The sequence below is a fragment of the Lepidochelys olivacea genome, assembly GCF_965140295.1.
Source record: "Lepidochelys olivacea isolate rLepOli2 genome assembly, chromosome: 6".
NCBI classification, from domain to species: Eukaryota; Metazoa; Chordata; order Testudines; family Cheloniidae; genus Lepidochelys; species Lepidochelys olivacea.
The window spans coordinates 6,560,032-6,577,902 of NC_140416.1; the positions used below are offsets into that span (position 1 = coordinate 6,560,032).

Sequence of the window (17,871 nt, forward strand, 5' to 3'; positions counted from 1 at the left end):
TGACAAGCAAACCATTTATTAAGCAGTGTATGGGAAAGGCAGCCCGCCCTGGACAGTACATTTGGAGGGTGGGATGCACTCCCTATTGTTCTCCTGCTGGGGGTGCGAACAGGGGGTCACACAACAGGGAGGTGTTAAGTCCGTAGGTTGTCATTGCCTTGGCACACTGTTACTCTTTATCCACAGAGCATTCGGTGCTGCATGGGTGCAGAGGAAGCTCCCTCCACCCACCATGGTGGGAGAGAGGCAAGGGGTGGGGGACGTGCCAGAACATCATGCTTACTGCAGAAGGCCTGCTGGATCAGATTCAAGAGGGGAGCCGAGGCATTCAGGTCACGAATCCCAGGGGACGGAGTTAAGAGCCATAAGGTGCCTCAGAGAACACGCCCCATCCTCAGGAGCAAGGACTTCTGCTCCTGAGAGGGCCGCCAGACTGCACCCAGTGCTGGCACCTAGAGAACTGCACCTGTTACTAATGGCCTGACAGCCATGGGGATGGTTCAACCTGGGAAGAAATCTCAAATTAAGCCCGATCTTGGGCTGAGCCCTAAACCACGTGAAGTTCAGGGGTCCAATCCCAGGGCAGGATGAGGCAGAGTCCTGAACTGGTTGCCCCAGGGCCTCCTGATCCAATGGACTAGGCCAAGTTGTGAACCACACACAGGTTGCCGTCCATACGAGAGGATCTCAGGCTGTCAACCGTTGCCCTCCATATGGGCTGATCTTAGGCCAGGACTAGGTCAAGCTGGGAACGACATGCCTGGTCACCATCTATCTGGGCGGATTTCCATCTGCTACCCCCCTGCGCTGGCCCCTACTCGATGTTGTCGTAAACCCGGATCACCTCCTGGCAGTCGCCCAGCGTGGCCAGCAGCTGGGATGCCCGCTCCATCTCCTCATCTGACAGCCGCATCCTGGCATTGGGGATGAACTCCAGGGCAGTGGAGAGCGACTGTAGCCCCCGTGAGTCCAGCTTCTCCCGCACCCGGTGCAGAGATGGCACCTCACACACAAACTGAGGGGAGAGGACAGGACAGGGGCTGTGAGGGGCTGCAAACCTGCCCGCTGGCCCCCTGGGCTGCAGCATAGGTGCCCGCTGAACAGACCATGCCACCCCCACGGGGCTTGATTTGTAGAGCCTGCCTCTTCAGACCAGGCTGTTGCCAGTTCAATGCCTGGTGCTGGCCACCATCTAACTCGCCGTCTGACCCACATTCACCCTGTCCCTGCACTGCGGCTCCAGGGGATTTAACCCGCCCACCCGAGGAATAACGGCAGCAAAGGGGGGCCCATGCAGTCACTCCGGTGGGACAGGGCGTACAGGACGAGCCCCTAGGTGTATGCTAGAGCAGCCTTGGGGCAGCTCTCACTCATACACAGGCCCCCTGGGGAAGCAGGGAATGGGACAGAGGGCAGCATGCGATGCCCATGCCAGCCAGGGAAGACCCTGGGGAGGGCGGGTTTACAACCTCCTTATGCTCCCATAGCATTCTCGAGGGTAAATGCAAAGCATACCCTCCCAATGCCTCCCACGGATCCCGTGTATAATACGCCTGAGCCAGAGCCACGCCAGCCAGACCCCCACATCTCTCCCCTCCCCTGGGCCGGAGCAATGCCAGATCCCCACGATTCCTCCCCTTCCCCGGCCATATCAGCAGCAACCAGACCCTCATGTATCTCCCCTGTCACCTGGGCTGGATCAGAACCAGCCAGATCCCCACATATCTCCACACCTGTCCCCCGAGGCAGATTAGCACCAGGTGGGCCCCGATTGGTGCCTGAGCAATTACAACAGCCGCTGCCCCCCATTGGCTGATGGTATCTCCCACTCCGGAGTCCCACGTTCTCCCAGCAATCTGCCCTGCAGCAGTGGGAGGGCCCTGTGGCAAGGGCCACAATGGACTTGCCACTATGACGGGGGCACCCTGGCTAACACACACACACCTTCAAAACTGCTCGCTCCTCCTCCTCATCTTCTTCCCACACGTCCTGGGCCCCGGCCTCGATCGCCAGCTCCAGGGCCTGCTCCAGGGCCACTGGCCTCTGCTGACAGTCCTGCCCACTGACTGTGATCACCCCCTTCTTGTCAAAGCTGTGCCGGGCCCCCTCGGACATCTGTGCCCTGCATGGGAACAGGGGGACATCAAGGGACAGGGAGTCACTTCAATACAGCATGAGAGACCATTCCTGGATGCTGGTCCAGGGGGTTCGTGCTTCGCACAGGATAGAGACGAGCGAGGAAAGGCTCAGAGAAGAGCCACAAGAATGAATCACCTGCCTCACAGAGAGAGCTTGAAGGCTCCCAGTGTACTGAATTTATCTCAGAGATGTCAAAGGCCCATTGTGCCCATCCTGCCTAACCCAGGCCAGAGAATCTCCTCCAGTGATTCCTGCCTCCAGCCCAGTAACTCCTGGCTGAGCTAGAGCAGGGCTTTGAGAAAAAGACATCTCATCTCCACTGACAGACTCCCTGTGATGGAGAATCCACCTCGTCCCTTGGGGAGCTGTTCCAATGGTTCATTCCCCTCCCTGGTAACCTTGGGCTCCTTGTTCCAGCCTGAATTTGTCTCCCTTCAGCTCCCAGCCAGTGGATCTCGCTCTGCTTTTGTCTGAAGGTTGAAGAACCCTCTGGTCTCAGAAAACCCCTCCCCATGTCGGTGCTTATAGACCAGGATCACATGACAGGTTTCAGAGTAACAGCCGTGTTAGTCTGTATTCGCAAAAAGAAAAGGAGGACTTGTGGCACCTTAGAGACTAACCCATTTATTTGAGCATAAGCTTTCGTGAGCTACAGCATCCGATGAAGTGAGCTGTAGCTCACGAAAGCTCATGCTCAAATAAATGGGTTAGTCTCTAAGGTGCCACAAGTCCTCCTTTTCTTTTTGCAGGATCACATGACGTCTTAACCTTCTCTGAGATAAACTACATTGATCGAGCTCCTTCAGTCCTTGGCTATGAGGCAGGTTTTCCAGCCCTCAGATTGCTCTTGCAGCTCTTCTCTGAATCCATAACAATGTAAATGGTTTGGGAAGAGGTTTAAGCTACCTCCAATTAAGCCTTTCTTGCACGGATATAAGAGAGTCCACCCAGAGATGTGTTGTGATAAGTGGGCTGGCAAATTTACCCTAATTGTGAGATCAACTGTAAAAAAAATGTAAAAATTCATAAGATGTCACAGTACTCTATATAATCATAGAACTGGAAGGGACCTTGAGAGGTCAGCTAGTCCAGTGCCCTGCACTCAATGCAAGACTAAGTATTACCTAGACCAGCGGTTCTCAAATTTTAGCAACCCAAGAACCCCCATTTTGATTTAAACATTTTCAGGAATCCCCAAGTCCCCACACTCTGCCCACTTCCCTGAGGCCATGCCCCGCCCTGCTCCTTCTTGGAGGCCCTGCCCCTCGCTCATTCCACCCCCAGCTCACTCCACCCCCTCCTTCCGTCGCTCGCTCTCTCCTACCCTCACCTACTTTCACCAGGCTGGGGTAGGGTGTTGGGGTGCACAAGGGAGTTTGGGGTGCGGGCTCTGGGACGGATTTTGGATGTGGGGTGTGGGCTCTGGGCTGGGGGTACGGGCTCTGTCCGGGAGGCACTTACCTCGGGCGGCTCCCGAAAGCGACCGGCACATCCCTCTGGCAGCGGCTCCTAGGTTGGGGGGCCAGGGGATCTCTGCGAGCTGCCCCTGCTCACAGACACCGCCCCCACAGCTCCCATTGGCCGCAGTTCCCAGCCAATGGGAGCTGCAGAGTTGGCGCTCAGGGCTGGGGCAGTGTGCCGAGACCCCTTGGCCCCCCCAGGGGCCACAGGGACTTGCCAGCAGCATCCAGGAGTGATGTGGAGCCAGGGCATGTAGGAAGCCTGCCTTAGCCCCACTGCACCCCCGGATCTTTAGCGTGCAGGAGGTGCTGGGACGAAGGGGGAGGAGTTTTGGGAGGGACGGGGAGAAGTTGATCAGCGGGGCCTGCGGACACCCAGGGGTACCCTCGGGGACCCCCGTTTGAGAAACGCTGATCTAGACCATACCTGACAGGTGTTTATCTAACCTGCTCTTGAAAATCTCCAATGATGCAGATTCCACAACATTCCCAGGTAATTTATTCCAGTGGTTTACCAGCCTGACAGTTACCAAGTTTTTCCTAATATCCAACCTAAACTGCCCTTGCTGCAATTTATGCCCGTTGTTTCTTATCCTTGTGACATTATCTGATTAAAATATGATCAGGTATATTATTGTTGCTACCACGGTTATACAATTGCAATAAATCTTATACAAGTATGTCATGTAAGGGGTCAAAGGAAAGGTTATGGTTTGCTGACTATGATTACCCTATTTGTATGCATATATCGTTTTAGTACCTGAAGTTATGAATATTGACTATGTACCTGTATTTCAAATGTGTTCGCTCCTGTGGTAACACCCACAAGGTATTTACATCCAGTCTAGCCAGCACATTGTGAATGGAGTATTCAAGTTGATGACCCATCAACAAATACAATGGGCCATAGCAGAAGCTTATCCCCACCTGATGGACTTTCCAGCCAGAATATTGCTCATGGCCCCTGCTATGACTCATTGAAGCATGCAAGGGCATATGACTAGATCAGTGGTTCTCGAACTTTTGTACCGGTGACCCCTTTCACACAGCAAGCCTCTGAGTGTGACTCCCCTTATAAATTAAAAACACTTTTTATATATATTTAACACCATTATAAATGCTAGAGGCAAAGCAGGGTTTGGGGTGGAGGCTGAAGCTTGTGACCCCCCATGTAATAACCTTGCGACCTCCTGAGGGGTCCCGACCCCCAGTTTGAGAACCCCTGGACTAGATCATGTGGTGCTGAACTCCATCTCGGCCTGTACTTTTAAACAGATTGTGCTGAGGGCTTTGCTTGGAACAATGGATTTCCCTCCATAGGGCAGAAGCTATAAAAGGCCCTGGAAACATCTCAATTTTGTCTCTTTCCTGCTGTGATCTCTGGACTATGGACTTATACTAACGGGAGCATCCAAAGGACTGAGGACCTTCCAATCATTTGGAAGCAACCAGAGACTTAACAGGCCAACGGTTTATTTCAAGCCTGACACAAGAACTTTGCAACATGTGTATGTATTTGATTCCTTTAACCAATTTTAACTCTCATATAGAGTTTTCTTTTCTCTTATAAATAAACTTTTAGATAGTAGATACTAAAGGATTGGCAAGAGTGTGATTATTGGGTAAAATCTGAGTTATATATTGACCTGGGTATGTGGCTCCTTCTTTGGGCTCAGAATAATCCTTTGGTTGATAAAATTGGTTTTAAATAACCACTCCTCATTAAGTCGAGCGTCTGGGTGTTGAAAAAAGGACTGGAATGCCTAAGGAGGCTGCAGTTCTAACTTCTCGTTAGCCAGTGTGGTGAGACAGAAGTTTAATTTTGTTGCTGGTTCGGTTTATCTTATGGAAGAATAACCACAAGTTTTGGAGTGATTCTGCTCTATTTCTCAGCAGTTTGTCCTGAATTTGGTATTCTCAGTTATGACCCACTGAGGCACAGTGATAGTCCTGTCCTCAGAGAACAATTTTTCTCCCTTCTCCTTGTGACAACCTGTTATATACTTGAAAACTGTTATGTCCTCTCTCTGTTTTCTCTTCTGCAGACTAAACAAACCCAGTTTTTTCAGTCTTCCCTCATTGGTCACGTTTTCTAGATCTTTAATCATTTTTGTCACTCTTCTCTGGACTTTCTCCAATTTGTCCACATCCTTCCTGAAATGTGGCGCCCAGAACTGGACACAATACTCCAGTTGAGGCCTAATCAGCACCAGAGTAGAGTGGAAGAATTACTTCTCGTGTCTTGCTTACAACACTCCTGCTACTACATCCCAGAACAATGTCCCCTTTTTTTGCAGCAGTCACAGAATCAAAGAAGATTAGGGTTGGAAGAGACCTCAGGAGGTCATATAGTCCAATCCCCTCCTCAAATCAGGGCCAACACCAACTAAATCATCCCAGCCAGGGCTTTTTCAAGCCAGGACTTAAAAACCTCTAAGGAAGGAGATTCCACCACCTCCCTAGGTCACCCATTCCAGTGCTTCACCACCCTCCTAGTGAAATAGTGTTTCCTAATATCCAACCTAGACCTCCCTCACTACAACTTGAGACCATTGCTCCTTGTTCTGTTATCTGCCATCACTGAGAACAGCCAAGCTCCATTCTCTCTGGAACCCTCTTTCAGGTAGTTGAAGGCTGCTATCAAATCCACCCTCACTCATCTGCAGACTAAACAAGCCGAGTTCCCTCAGCCTCTCCTCATAAGTCATGTGCCCCGACCCCTAATCATTTTCGTTTCCCTCCGCTGGACTCTCTCCAATTTGTCCACATCCTTTCTGTAGTGGGGGGGCCCAAAACTGGACGCAATACTCCAGATGTGGCCTCACCAGTGCCAAATAGAGGGGAATAATCACTTCCCTCGATCTGCTGGCAATGCTTCTACTAATGCAGCCCAATATGCCGTTAGCCTTCTTGGCAACAAGGGCACATTGTTGACTCATATCCAGCTTCCTGTCCACTGTAATCCCCAGGTCCTTTTCTGCAGAACTGCTGCTTGCCAGTCAGTCCCCAGCCTGTAGCAGTGGATGGGATTCTTCCATCCTAAGGACTCCGCACTTGTCCTTGTTGAACATCATCAGATTTCTTTTGGCCCAATCCTCCAATTTGTCTAGGTCACTCTGAACCCTATCCCTACCCTCCAGCGTATCTACCTCTCCCCCCAGCCGTGTTACACTGTTGAGTCATATTTAGCTTGTGGTCCACTCTGACCCCCCCAGATCCCTTCCTGCAGTACTCTTTCCTAGGCAGTCATTTCCCATTTTGTATGTGTGCAACTGATTGTTCCTTCCTAAATGGAGTACTTTGCATTTGTCCTTATTGAATTTCATCCTATTTACTTCAGACCATTTCTCCAGTAGGTCCAGATCATTTTGAATATTAATCCTACCCTCCAAAGCACTTGCAACCCCTCTCAGCTTGGTATCATCTGCAAACTTTATAAGTGTACTCTTCTATGCCATTATTTAAATCATTGATGAAGATATGGAACAGAACCAAACTCAGAAGTTATCCCTGTAGAACCCTCCCTTGATATGCCCTTCCAGATTGACTATGAACCAGTGATAACTACTCTGGGAACGGTTTTCCAACCAGTTATGCACTCACCTAGCTCCATCTAGGTGGTATTTCCCTAGTTTGTTTATGAAAAGGTCATCGAAGACAGTATCAAAATCCTTACTAAAGTCAAGATATACCACATCTACCGCTCCCCCACTATCCACATGGCTTGTTACCCTGTCAGAGAAAGCTATTAAGTTGGTTTGACATGATCTGTTCTTGACAAATCCATGCTGACTGTTATCACCTTCTTATCTTCTAGGTGTTTGCAAACTGATTGCTTAATTCGTTTTTCTATTATCTCTCCAGGTACTGAAGTTAAGGTGACTGGTCTGTAATTCCCTGGGTTTTCCTTATTTCCCTTTTTATAGATTGGCACTATATTTGCCCTAATAACAAATGCTGATGGGAAAAGGTATGAAAAAGACAGAAAGAATGAAGTAGTTTAAAACAAAAAAGTCAGACTAGTATAACTCAAGGGCTATATTGAAATCATCCTTGCTAAACACCAAAGATGTACAACTAGAAATTAATGAACCAAAATTGGTGAATTGGAAATTAGGCCTAATTGCTGAACAGGATAACAAGGGGCTGGGCTATTCCACGCATCAGTACATTCTGGGGTCCTTAAAGCAATTTAGGGGAAAATATGGGAAGAACAGATGGAGACTATTGGACCCAGACCCCTTTCATCCTAATCCTCGGGGATGTCCTGACCAGACCGGGCCAAAGATAGGGATTCAGATGACATCACCACCCCTACCAGCTCAACCTGAATCCCAGGTTATGTCTACACTGCAATTGGACCCCTGTGTCTGGCCCGTGCCAGTTGACTCGGGCTCGCGCTAAGGGGCTGTTTAATTGCAGTGTAGACATCCGAGCCCGAGCTCTGGGACCTTCCCCCCTCATGGGGTCCCGGAACTCGGGCTCCAGCCTGAGCCTGAATGTCTACACCACAGTTAAACAGCCTCTTAGCCCAAGCCGGCTGGTGTGTCTCTTTGCAGTGCAGACAAAGCCCCAAACATGAGATAAAATGCGATCAGACTTTAGCAGCAGCAGTAACAGCTTCAGCTCATCTCAACTAACTTATCTTTTAGCACAAAGACCAGTAATCACCATCTTTGTGACCATCTAAGAGACTGGAGAAACCCTTGTTTGACGTCTAAAGACTCTCTCCAACTAGAAGGGAAGCTGTTAAAATGAAAGCCTTACTCACTACTTTACATCTCAAAGGCTTTAACTGTTTTGCCTTCTTTTCTGAATCTTTAACAAAAGGATTTTTAGTGGAGTATTTGCTGTGCAGCTAAGCAGCATAAGGTCTCTGTATATCAAACCCCGAACCTTGTTTAACACTTTTTTGTGTTGGACAGTGATGTTGTTAGGTTAACACCTTTGGCCCATTTATTCCATCTAAATTAATGCCACAGATGTGCACCAGTTTAATTAAACCCATTTAAATTAACCCGGTGCACCTGTTCTAGTTAACCAGTGGTAACATTTTCCAAACAACCTACATGACTTAGGAACCTGAATCCCATTGATTTGCTAAGACTTGGGCTCCTAAAGGCCAAAAGTCACTTTTGAAAATGGGACTATGGCTCCTAAATCACTTAGGTGCTTTTGATAATTCAACCCAAGGCCTTGCTTATTACAACCTCATGTACAGACCAGCCCTGATCCCCATGTAGACTGTATGTTCCATGTCTCCCACTTGTGGCCAGGCTGTAGAGAGCATTAGCTAACTATTGCCCTTGAACTCATGCATTGGGTTTATCTCAACCACGAGACAATCATGTTTTAAGACCCAGAAGCGTCGGATTTGGTCATTGCATGGAGCACGGGAAGGGCCTTTGTGCAATGAAATGCAGGATTCTCGGGCTCGGCAGGGAAGGACTGACCCATTGCGGCTCAGGATGAGCCGGATATCCTGGTAGGCTCGCTTTGCATTGTTCGTCAGCACCTCAATGAGCAGCGCAGATCCCCCAGGGCCTCTGGCTTCGTAGAGCAGGTACGAGGAGCTCTTCCCTTTGTCCTGCAGCGAGAAGGGGCAGATTCAGCTCTGCAGCTGGGCTTATGTCTTGGGAGGTGTTAGGGGGCTTTCCCTTCACACATACCCCACCCCCAGTTCTTGCCATGCAGACAGAAAGCAGAAGACTGGAAGTCCAAAGTGCAGGCAATCTGTGTTCTCCGCGCAGCCAGCAACGTGTGTTCAGGTGCCCCTCCCCTCCCATTGCTCTGTCCTGCAGCTGCTCCCGAGACCCTCCTGCTGCCTATGCAGACTAGGGGTGGAGGGAGGAGGATACTGATGTCAGGGTGTCCCCCCCCCCCAGTACCCCATCTCCACAGAGCAGAGGGGACAGCCTGGCTCAGGACTCAGAGCTGCTGCAGTCTGAGGTCTGAATGGTGAGTGTCTGGGCACCTTTCTTAAAGAGACAGTGCACGGTTCCTGAGATTTCCCCAGCAGCCAGCTCACAGTCTCAGTCTCTCTCTCTCTCCCTCTCCCCCTGTAGCCCATCTCCGCAGAGCAGGGGAGGCGAAACAGGGCTCAGGACAGAGCAGGAGAGCTTTCAGTGAGTGTCTTAAAGAGACAGTGCATGGCTTTCTCCAGCAGCCAGCACACACCCAGAGTCTGTCACACACACACACACAAAGATGCTGTGTGTGTGTCTCTCTCTCTCATATACACGCACAGTCTCATTCACACTCACCTCCCAACACATACTTGTATTATTGTTGTTGGTACTTCTTGGTACTTCCCGCAATTCGCATATATTCTCTGTAATTTTATTCTTTCAAAGTGTGTTATTTTAGTGTTTTGAGTGGTCTATGCATTTAATAATTTTTATTTCTCTCTTACATTTAAATTTAATTCTTTGAGTAGTGAGTTCTAAAATGCCTAACCGGTCCAGGCTGGAGTAATTAGCCCTGGTAACTGTTAAAAATATATAATATCTAGGGTTTTTGTTTCCACTGGTGGTGCACATCCGCACATACCTCGGTGCACATAACAAAATTTATTCCGCACATGGATGGAAAAAATTAGAGGGAACATTGCAGGCAATGCATTGTTTATTGGGGTTAGTTTCAAGCAAGCATATCCATGGCTCTGATGCCACAGATCCTTTACCTGTATCCCCGTTCCCTATTCCCACCTCCTTAGCAGGCCCAAATATATCGACAGTGCACACCCCTGGTCCTACCCCTTACAATGTATGGTCATGTTCCTTTTCAGAGGGTCGTGAGTCTGGGGTCATGGTATCACCTCTTTTGTATCCCATGGGAGGGATAAGGAGTGGTGTTGTGTTCTGGCCACCGCCAGGCCTTTCTTTGGCCTTCAGTGTTTCTTATGTCTCCCCTCAATCCCCTCTTGCCCCTCCTAGCTGGTTGCTTGAACTTGGCTTGAGAGAAGTGCCAGGCAATCCAGGATATGCTCGTATGTTATACTCCTCACCATACCCAATAACCCTTTTAACTCTCTTTCTTCTCATTATACTAACAAGCCCATCTGGCTGGGTAGAAGTAACACACAGTGTCTTTGTTCACAATTATTAGTAAGGATATAAGAACATCAGAAGTCAAGCCCAAAATTCTGCCCCAGGCTAACAAACAGGCCCATATACTAACAGGAAGGCCTGGGGTTAAACAATAAAGGCCAAGTCTCCATCCATCAGCAGGCCCCAGATATACGTTACTGGTGGCTCCTGCACTACCCAGGAATGGCTCCTGCTTCCTCTCTGGACACACATGCATGAGGGACACAACCGCAAACTGGAGCCATAGAAACACTCTGAATTTTTATGGTATGGAGTGGAGCACCGGTCAGACCTGGAAACTGGGGTAAAGGAGGGGGCCCTCTGGAGCAATAGATTGTAGGCTTTGCCATATGGGATCAACACCAAGATCATAGAATCCTAGAAGATTAGGGTTGGAAGAGACCTCAGGAGGTCATCTAGTCCAACCCCCTGCTCAAAGCAGGACCAATCCCCAACTAAATCATCCCAGCCAGGGCTTTGTCAAGGATGGGCAAAAACCTCTAAGGATGGAGATTCCACCACCTCCCTAGGTAACCCATTCCAGTGCTTCACCACCCTCCTAGTGAAATAGTGTTTCCTAATATCCAATCTACACCTCCCCCATTGCAACTTGAGACCATTGCTCCTTGTTCTGTCAACTGCCACCACTGAGAACAGCCAAGCTCCATCCTCTTTGGAACCCCCCTTCAGGTAACTGAAGGCTGCTATCAAATCCCACCTCATTCTTCTCTTCTGCAGACTAAATAACCCCGGTTCCCTCAGCCTCTCCTCATAAGTCATGTGCCCCAGCCCCCTAATCATTTTCGTTTCCCTCCGCTGGACTCTCCAATTTGTCCACATCCTTTCTGTAGTGGGGGGGGGGGGCCCAAAACTGGACGCAATACTCCAGATGTGGCCTCACCAGTGCCAAATAGAGCGGAACAATCACGTCCCTCGATCTGCTGGCAATGCTTCTACTAATGCAGCCCAATATGCCATTAGCCTTCTTGGCAACAAGGGCACATTGTTGACTCATATCCAGCTGTCTGTCCACTGTAATCCCCAGGTCCTTTTCTGCAGAACTGCTGCTTAGCCACTCAGTCCCCAGCCTGTAGCAGTGGATGGGATTCTTACATCCTAAGTGCAGGACTCCGCACTTGTCCTTGTTGAACATCATCAGATTTCTTTTAGCCCAATCCTCCAATTTGTCTAGGTCACTCTGGACCCTATCCCTACCCTCCAGCATATCTACCCCTACCCCCGGCTTAGTGTCATCTGTAAACTTGCTGAGGGCGCAGTCCACCCCATCATCCAGATCATTAATGAAGATGTTGAACAAAACTGGCCCCAGGACAGACCCCCTGGGGCACTCTGCTTGATACCGGCTGCCAACTAGACGTCAAGCCGTTGATCACTACTCATTGAGCCCGACGATCTAGGCCCATCTAGCCCAGTCTCCTATCACTGACAGCACCCAGAGCCTAGACTTCAGCCCAAGCCCAAATGTCTACGTGGCAATTTTATAGCCTTGCAGCCCAAGCCCCATGAGTTCAAGTCAGCTGACCGAGCCCAGCCACATATTTCATTGCTGTGTAGACGTACCCATGGCAGTGGCCCCTCTAATTTTTCCCACCAGCGTGCGGAATGAATTTTGTTACGGGCACCAAAATGGAGGTGATGTGTGACACATCATCTTCATATTGGTGCACGTAACAAAATCCATGTGGTGGAAGTGGGGCTGAGGGGTTCTTGTGGGAGGCAGCTGAGGGCTGGGGCAGAGGGTTGGGGTGCAGGGGTGTGAGGGCTCTGGCTGGTGGTGCAGGCTCTGGGGTGGGGCCAGGGATGAGGGGCTCAGGGCTGGGACAGAGGGTTGGGTGCAGGGGGTGAGGGCTCTGGCTGGGGGTGCAGGCTCTGGGGTGGAGCTGAGGGGTTTGGGGTACAGGAGGGTGCTCCAGGGCTACTGCGGGGAGAGAGGACTCCCCCCCGCCCCCAGTGCTCTCTCCCCACAGCAACACCTGGGCGAGGCCAGGGGGAGAGGCGCCTCTCCCCGCCGCGGGAGCTCTGGGGCTGGAGGATAGGCATCCCTCCCCCCGGCCCCAACAGGGCCGGGTCAGGCCACGCCTGGGCCCGATCTGGCTGCAGCTGGGTCTGTGCCACCCTGCCCGCGCCTGATCCAGCTTCAGCTGGGTCTGTGCCGCCCCGCCCGCACCTGGGCCTGATCCGGCTGCAGCCGGGTCAGGGCCGCAGGGTGAATTGGGGCTGGGGAAGGGGCACCCCTCCTCCTGTAGGTCCCCAGGCTGCTTCCCTCAGCGCCTGCACGGCACTAAATAGACTGCTGCATGGCTGCACAGCTTACGGGGAACTTAGACTCATGGTGAACGAGGCTGGACGCAGCCCAGACACACCATGACTAAGAGCGTAGCCCTGGCCCACTGGGCACGGCAGAGACATCTCGGACCTGAGATTTGGTCCCCATTGTGCCGGGCGCTGTTCTGACACATGGTGACTGAGAAAAAGTCCCCGTCAGACCGGGCGTGTACAGATACACGGCGACCAAGATCAGGTCCCCCATCGCAACAAGTGCTGCACAGATACACCAAGTAGTTGACAGTCCCTGCCTCAAAGAACGTATAATCTAAATAGACAGGACGCAGGGTGGAGAAAATGGGCACCACAGACTATTCCTGTGCAATAGTACTTGAGTTTTCACTAAATCTTTCACAATTATTTTTGCTATTCTTTTTCCCGCCCTCTGAAAGAAGCCCCCCCCCCGACACATTTTTTGAACCAGGACATTTTCAAAAATGAATTTACAAGAGAAGAAGATTAGATGCACATTCCCCTCAGCCCCCAGAAAAACATAACAGTACTGTGTGCCCAAACTAACCAATCAAAAGGTACTGGTAGCAATACCGGGGCAGGGTGGGGGATTTTTCCATTTGCTCTAGTTCATTTTGCAGTCTTCACCCCTGTGCATGTGTGTGTGTTTTGCAACTGGGTGACTTTTGATTGGGCAAATACGAATGGGTTTATTAGCTCAGACCCTATTTGCAAATGGGAAAACTGAGGCACAGACAAACCAAAGCCACATTTATTACATGTTCGCTGTTGGGCTGTCCTGCGTCTATGACAGATATGTTTCAACCCTAACTCTAGGGCTGAATAGACTCAGGGGGAAATGGAGGCAGGCCACTTATTTTTGGGCCCAAACAGGGTTGGGGCCCCAATTTGAGAGGGCATGAAGGAGTACGACTTCCAGAGACTGGGACCTCGGCAGTTCCTGAGAACCAAGTCCCTTTATACAATCCCAAGATGGGGCAGCTTGAAGTCAGGGATGCTCTTGAGCTAACTGAAGGTTAGGATAGAGAAAGGAGATTGAGAGCATCTGCTCTCCCCACCCTATAACCACAGATGGTCAAAACACTGGTAGCAAAACAGTCTTCCATTAGAAAAGGTAATTTTGTTAGAATCTAAACATTTCACAGGAGCTTGTAAATTTCAATGAAATTTGATGTGAAAATGAATCACTTCAATTTTCTCAGTTCAAGAATACAAAAAATGTGTTTTGCTAAGGTAACACTTCATTTTGACTGTATTGTTCCAGTTCATTCCAATTTTACATTATATTATGTTAATTTCAATGTAGGTTTAATATTTTGTATTAAATTACAAGGTTATGGCATTAGTGAAAGGAAATAATTCAGTGTGTCTGAACTTTCTTTCCACTAAACATTTTAAAATCTAAATTTTCTAATCTGATTCAGAATGAAAACAAATTTAGAAGTGTCAGAATTTCCTGTGGGATGGACATTCCTTTTCCCAATCATCTCTATTCGTAACACAAGGATGAGAGGATGTTCAGCAAAATAAAAGGTGGGAAATTCAAAGCTGATCATAGAAAATACTTTTTCACACAATGGGTGATTATCCTGTGGAACTCACTGCCACATGATGTCACAGGGGGCAAGAACTTAGCAAGATTCAAAGAGGGACTGTATATTTCTATGAACCATAAGAACATCCAGACTTGGAATAATTAATGTAAACAACTTCTGGCAGGGATATTAAACCTCCTGCTTCAGGGCTTGAGCTGACTGTAACTATTACAGACCAAACTGAGACCTAACTTATCTCCACATCTGCTACTGCAGAATTCTTACACCTGCCTCTGCAGCCTCTGGTGCTGGAAACAGGATACTGGAGTGGACACACCTCTGCTCTGATCCCGTCTGGCAATTCGCTATGACCCAAGTGATCTTCCCAAAGTCAGAGGGAACAAGTGGCAGAGCTAGGAATGGAAACCACAAGTCCTGTAGCCCAGTCCAGGACCATAGCCAAAAGCCCAGCCTCACTCTCTCATTCAAGGCTCGCAATGCCCCTTTGCATAGCCTGGCCTGGCCCAGAGAATACAGAAAGGCTGCAGCCCATGAGCCGGGCTGGCAGGACCCGGCTACATACCCCTCCCTTGATAGCCGCCTCAATGGATGCTTTGGGCATGCTCTTGCTCCGGCACTGCTCGATGATGTTGGCCAGGTTGGTGTTGAGATCAGGGTTGGGTCCCCCCTCTGCAACGGGAGAGAAAGGGGGCATCACAAGGGAAACATGGCTGGGATCCCATTCCAGGGCAGTCCTGACTCCCCGCCCCCACTGCTATAACCCACCAGTCTCCACTCCTCTCCAAGAGCCAGGGATAGAATCCAGGTGTCCTGACTCTGAGACCCCCCTGCTCTAACCCACTATCCCCCCTCCAGAGCTGGGGATGGGACCCAGGAGTCCTGAGGTCCCTGGTGACCCTCCCTGCCCCAAACCACCTGTCCCAAGGCCCCTCCTCTCTTCAGCCACCGTTAGCTGTTACCTCCGGCTGCCTGAACCACAGGGACTGGGCTGCCCCCCTCTTATGTGAAACAGCTGCTAGAGTGGAGCACAGACCCAGCCACCGTAGGGGAGGTGCTGTGGGACAAAGGAAAGATCGAGTGGAGAAAGGATGAGAAGGGGAGACACTACCCCTCAGACCAGCATCCTCTGCTCCAGCAGCCAGGGAGGTTGCTGGCTTCGGGCTAACAGAGGTTAGGGGGTGTGGGGGTTAGGGTCGTGCTAGTGGTCAAGGCTGGGCTGGCAGGGCTCTGTAGCCACAGCCTCTGGCGAAGGCTGGGCCCCATCAAGTGCCGGGAGGCCAGGAAGTCTCTGTAATGCCCCCTCTGGCTGCAGCGGGGCCTGTGGGGCACGGGGAAGCTGGCAGGGCTCCGTAGCACTCCCTCTGGCTGGGGCTGTGTCACGCACAGGAACGGTCTCTCCCGCTCGGTACCTTTCACAGCAAAGCGCAGCAGCATGGTGAGTTTCTGGAAGAGCCGGCTGCGCTCGGCGTCCCGCGGGCCCTTGATGTGCTTCACCTTGGACCATTTGTTGTGGCCGGCGGGGGTGGCACCTGTGGTGTGCAGGGCCCGGCACGATGAGCGGGGGGCAGGGGCAGCCAGCCTGGGCGCCAGCACCGAGGCCAGAACACGGCATCTGTATGGGGCAGCTGCCCTCCCCATGGCGCTGGGCAGGGACATGGGTGTGAGCTCCTGAAACGCACACAGACAGCTGGGTGGGACCTCTTGTCACACACACACACACACACACTGCTCAGCCCCCCTGAAGCACACATACACACTACAGGCAAGTGTGAGCTCCTGTCACGCTCACCCATACACTGGCCTCCTCTAACACACACACACACACATTACACAGCAGCCGGGGGTGCGAGCCGCTGTAACACACACACACCGTCACACAGCCCGACCCGTCTCTTTCCGTGACACTCCCACGCTGCACAGCCGGGCCTGGGCCCTCTTGTACCTACTAGTCCCCGCTCCCCGCCCAGAGCCGGGAGAGAACCCAGGAGTCCGGGCTCCCCAGGGCGCAGCGGGGCTCCCCAGGGCGCAGCGGGGCCCCGCGCACAGCCCAGGGGCGGGGACCGGGCTGCCCTGCAAGGGGCTCCTACCGCCCGGGGACCGGGTGCCGCGAGCGCTCCAGCGGCCGGACCCGGGACCCAGGCATCCGGCGGGGCTCTGGGCCGGAAGGTCGCTGCGCTGGGGCCTCCCCGGGCTGCTGGAGCTGGCGGCGCAGGCGCGGGGCCCTTGAGCCGGGGGGCGGGGAGCGCAGCGGGGCTGGAGCGGGGCGGGGCCTTCCCGGGCCAGCCCGGCCCCCTGGGTCCCAGCCCGGACCTGCCCGTGCGCAGGGCGGGTCGCGGCTGCAGCCCCAGGGCGGGGAGCGGGCAGAGAAGTCGCTGCCCGGGCGGAGGAAGCGGCCGGGGCCGGAGCCGAGCCCGGCGATGGCTGCAGCGGGGCCGGCGCAGGTAGGACGCGGGGCGGGGACTCCCCGGCCGGGCACTGGCTGGTCCCGGCTGGGGCCGAGGGGGGCCGGGACCGGGTCCCTTCCGCGCTAGTGACCCCGGGGCTGGGAGCGGCTCAGCGCGGCCAGGCAGAGCCCGGGGCCCCGCTTTGCACCAGCGCAGCCCGGGGCCGCTGGAGTCGGGGAGCTGCTTTGGGGCCCCCAGGGCTGGGGGGGCCTGGCCCGGCGGACATGCAGAGCCGGGCGCGGCCCCTTCATAGAATCACAGAATATCAGGGTTGGAAGGGACCCCAGAAGGTCATCTAGTCCAACCCCCTGCTCAAAGCAGGACCAATCCCCAACTAAATCATCCCAGCCAGGGCTCTGTCAAGCCGGGATTTAAAAACCTGAAGGAAGGAGATTCCACCATCTCCCTAGGGAACCCATTCCAGTGCTTCCGCACCCTCCTAGTGAAACAGTGTTTCCTAATATCCAACCTAGACCTCCCCCACTGCAACTTGAGACCATTGCTCCTCGTTCTGTCATCTGCTACCACTGAGAACAGTCTAGATCCATCCTCTCTGGAACCCCCTTTCAGGTAGTTGAAGGCTGCTAGCAAATCCCCCCTCACTTTTCTTTTCTAGAGACTAAATAACCCCGGTTCCCTCAGCCTCACCTCGTAAGTCATGTGCCCCAGCCCCCTGATAATTTTCGTTGCCGTCCGCTGGACTCTCTCCAATTTGTCTACATCCTTTCTGTAGTGGGGGGACCAAAACTGGACACAGTACTCCAGCTGCGGCCTCACCAGTGCCGAATAGAGGGGAATAATCACGTCCCTCGATCTGTTTGCAATACTCCTACTAATGTAGCCCAATATGCCATTAGCCTTCTTG

At 52.1% G+C, this 17,871-nt stretch overlaps 2 protein-coding genes across 4 annotated transcripts in view; one reads left to right on the forward strand and one right to left on the reverse strand.

Moving 5' to 3' along the window:
• On the reverse strand, positions 1 to 16,762 carry TACO1 (translational activator of cytochrome c oxidase I). 3 transcript variants are annotated; one of them, XM_084631883.1, is made up of 6 exons: positions 16,650 to 16,762; positions 15,972 to 16,230; positions 15,125 to 15,231; positions 9,053 to 9,186; positions 1,945 to 2,122; positions 1 to 1,015 (listed from the first exon to the last, which is right to left on the reverse strand). In XM_084631883.1, exons 2-6 carry the CDS (start codon positions 16,216 to 16,218, stop codon positions 815 to 817), a joined length of 867 nt encoding a protein of 288 aa, XP_084488009.1. In that variant the 5' UTR covers positions 16,219 to 16,230; positions 16,650 to 16,762; the 3' UTR covers positions 1 to 814. The 3 variants fall into 3 exon arrangements, with proteins under 3 accessions (XP_084488009.1, XP_084488008.1, XP_084488007.1); XM_084631882.1 differs by having other exon boundaries at positions 16,509 to 16,721; XM_084631881.1 differs by having other exon boundaries at positions 16,505 to 16,720.
• Positions 16,514 to 17,871, forward strand: part of LOC311522463 (uncharacterized protein) — an 18,762-nt gene continuing 17,404 nt past the window's right edge. The window contains exon 1 of the mRNA XM_084631831.1: positions 16,514 to 17,003. Coding sequence (XP_084487957.1) covers positions 16,980 to 17,003 — 24 coding nt within the window. The 5' untranslated portion in view covers positions 16,514 to 16,979. The remainder of the gene's footprint in view (positions 17,004 to 17,871) is intronic.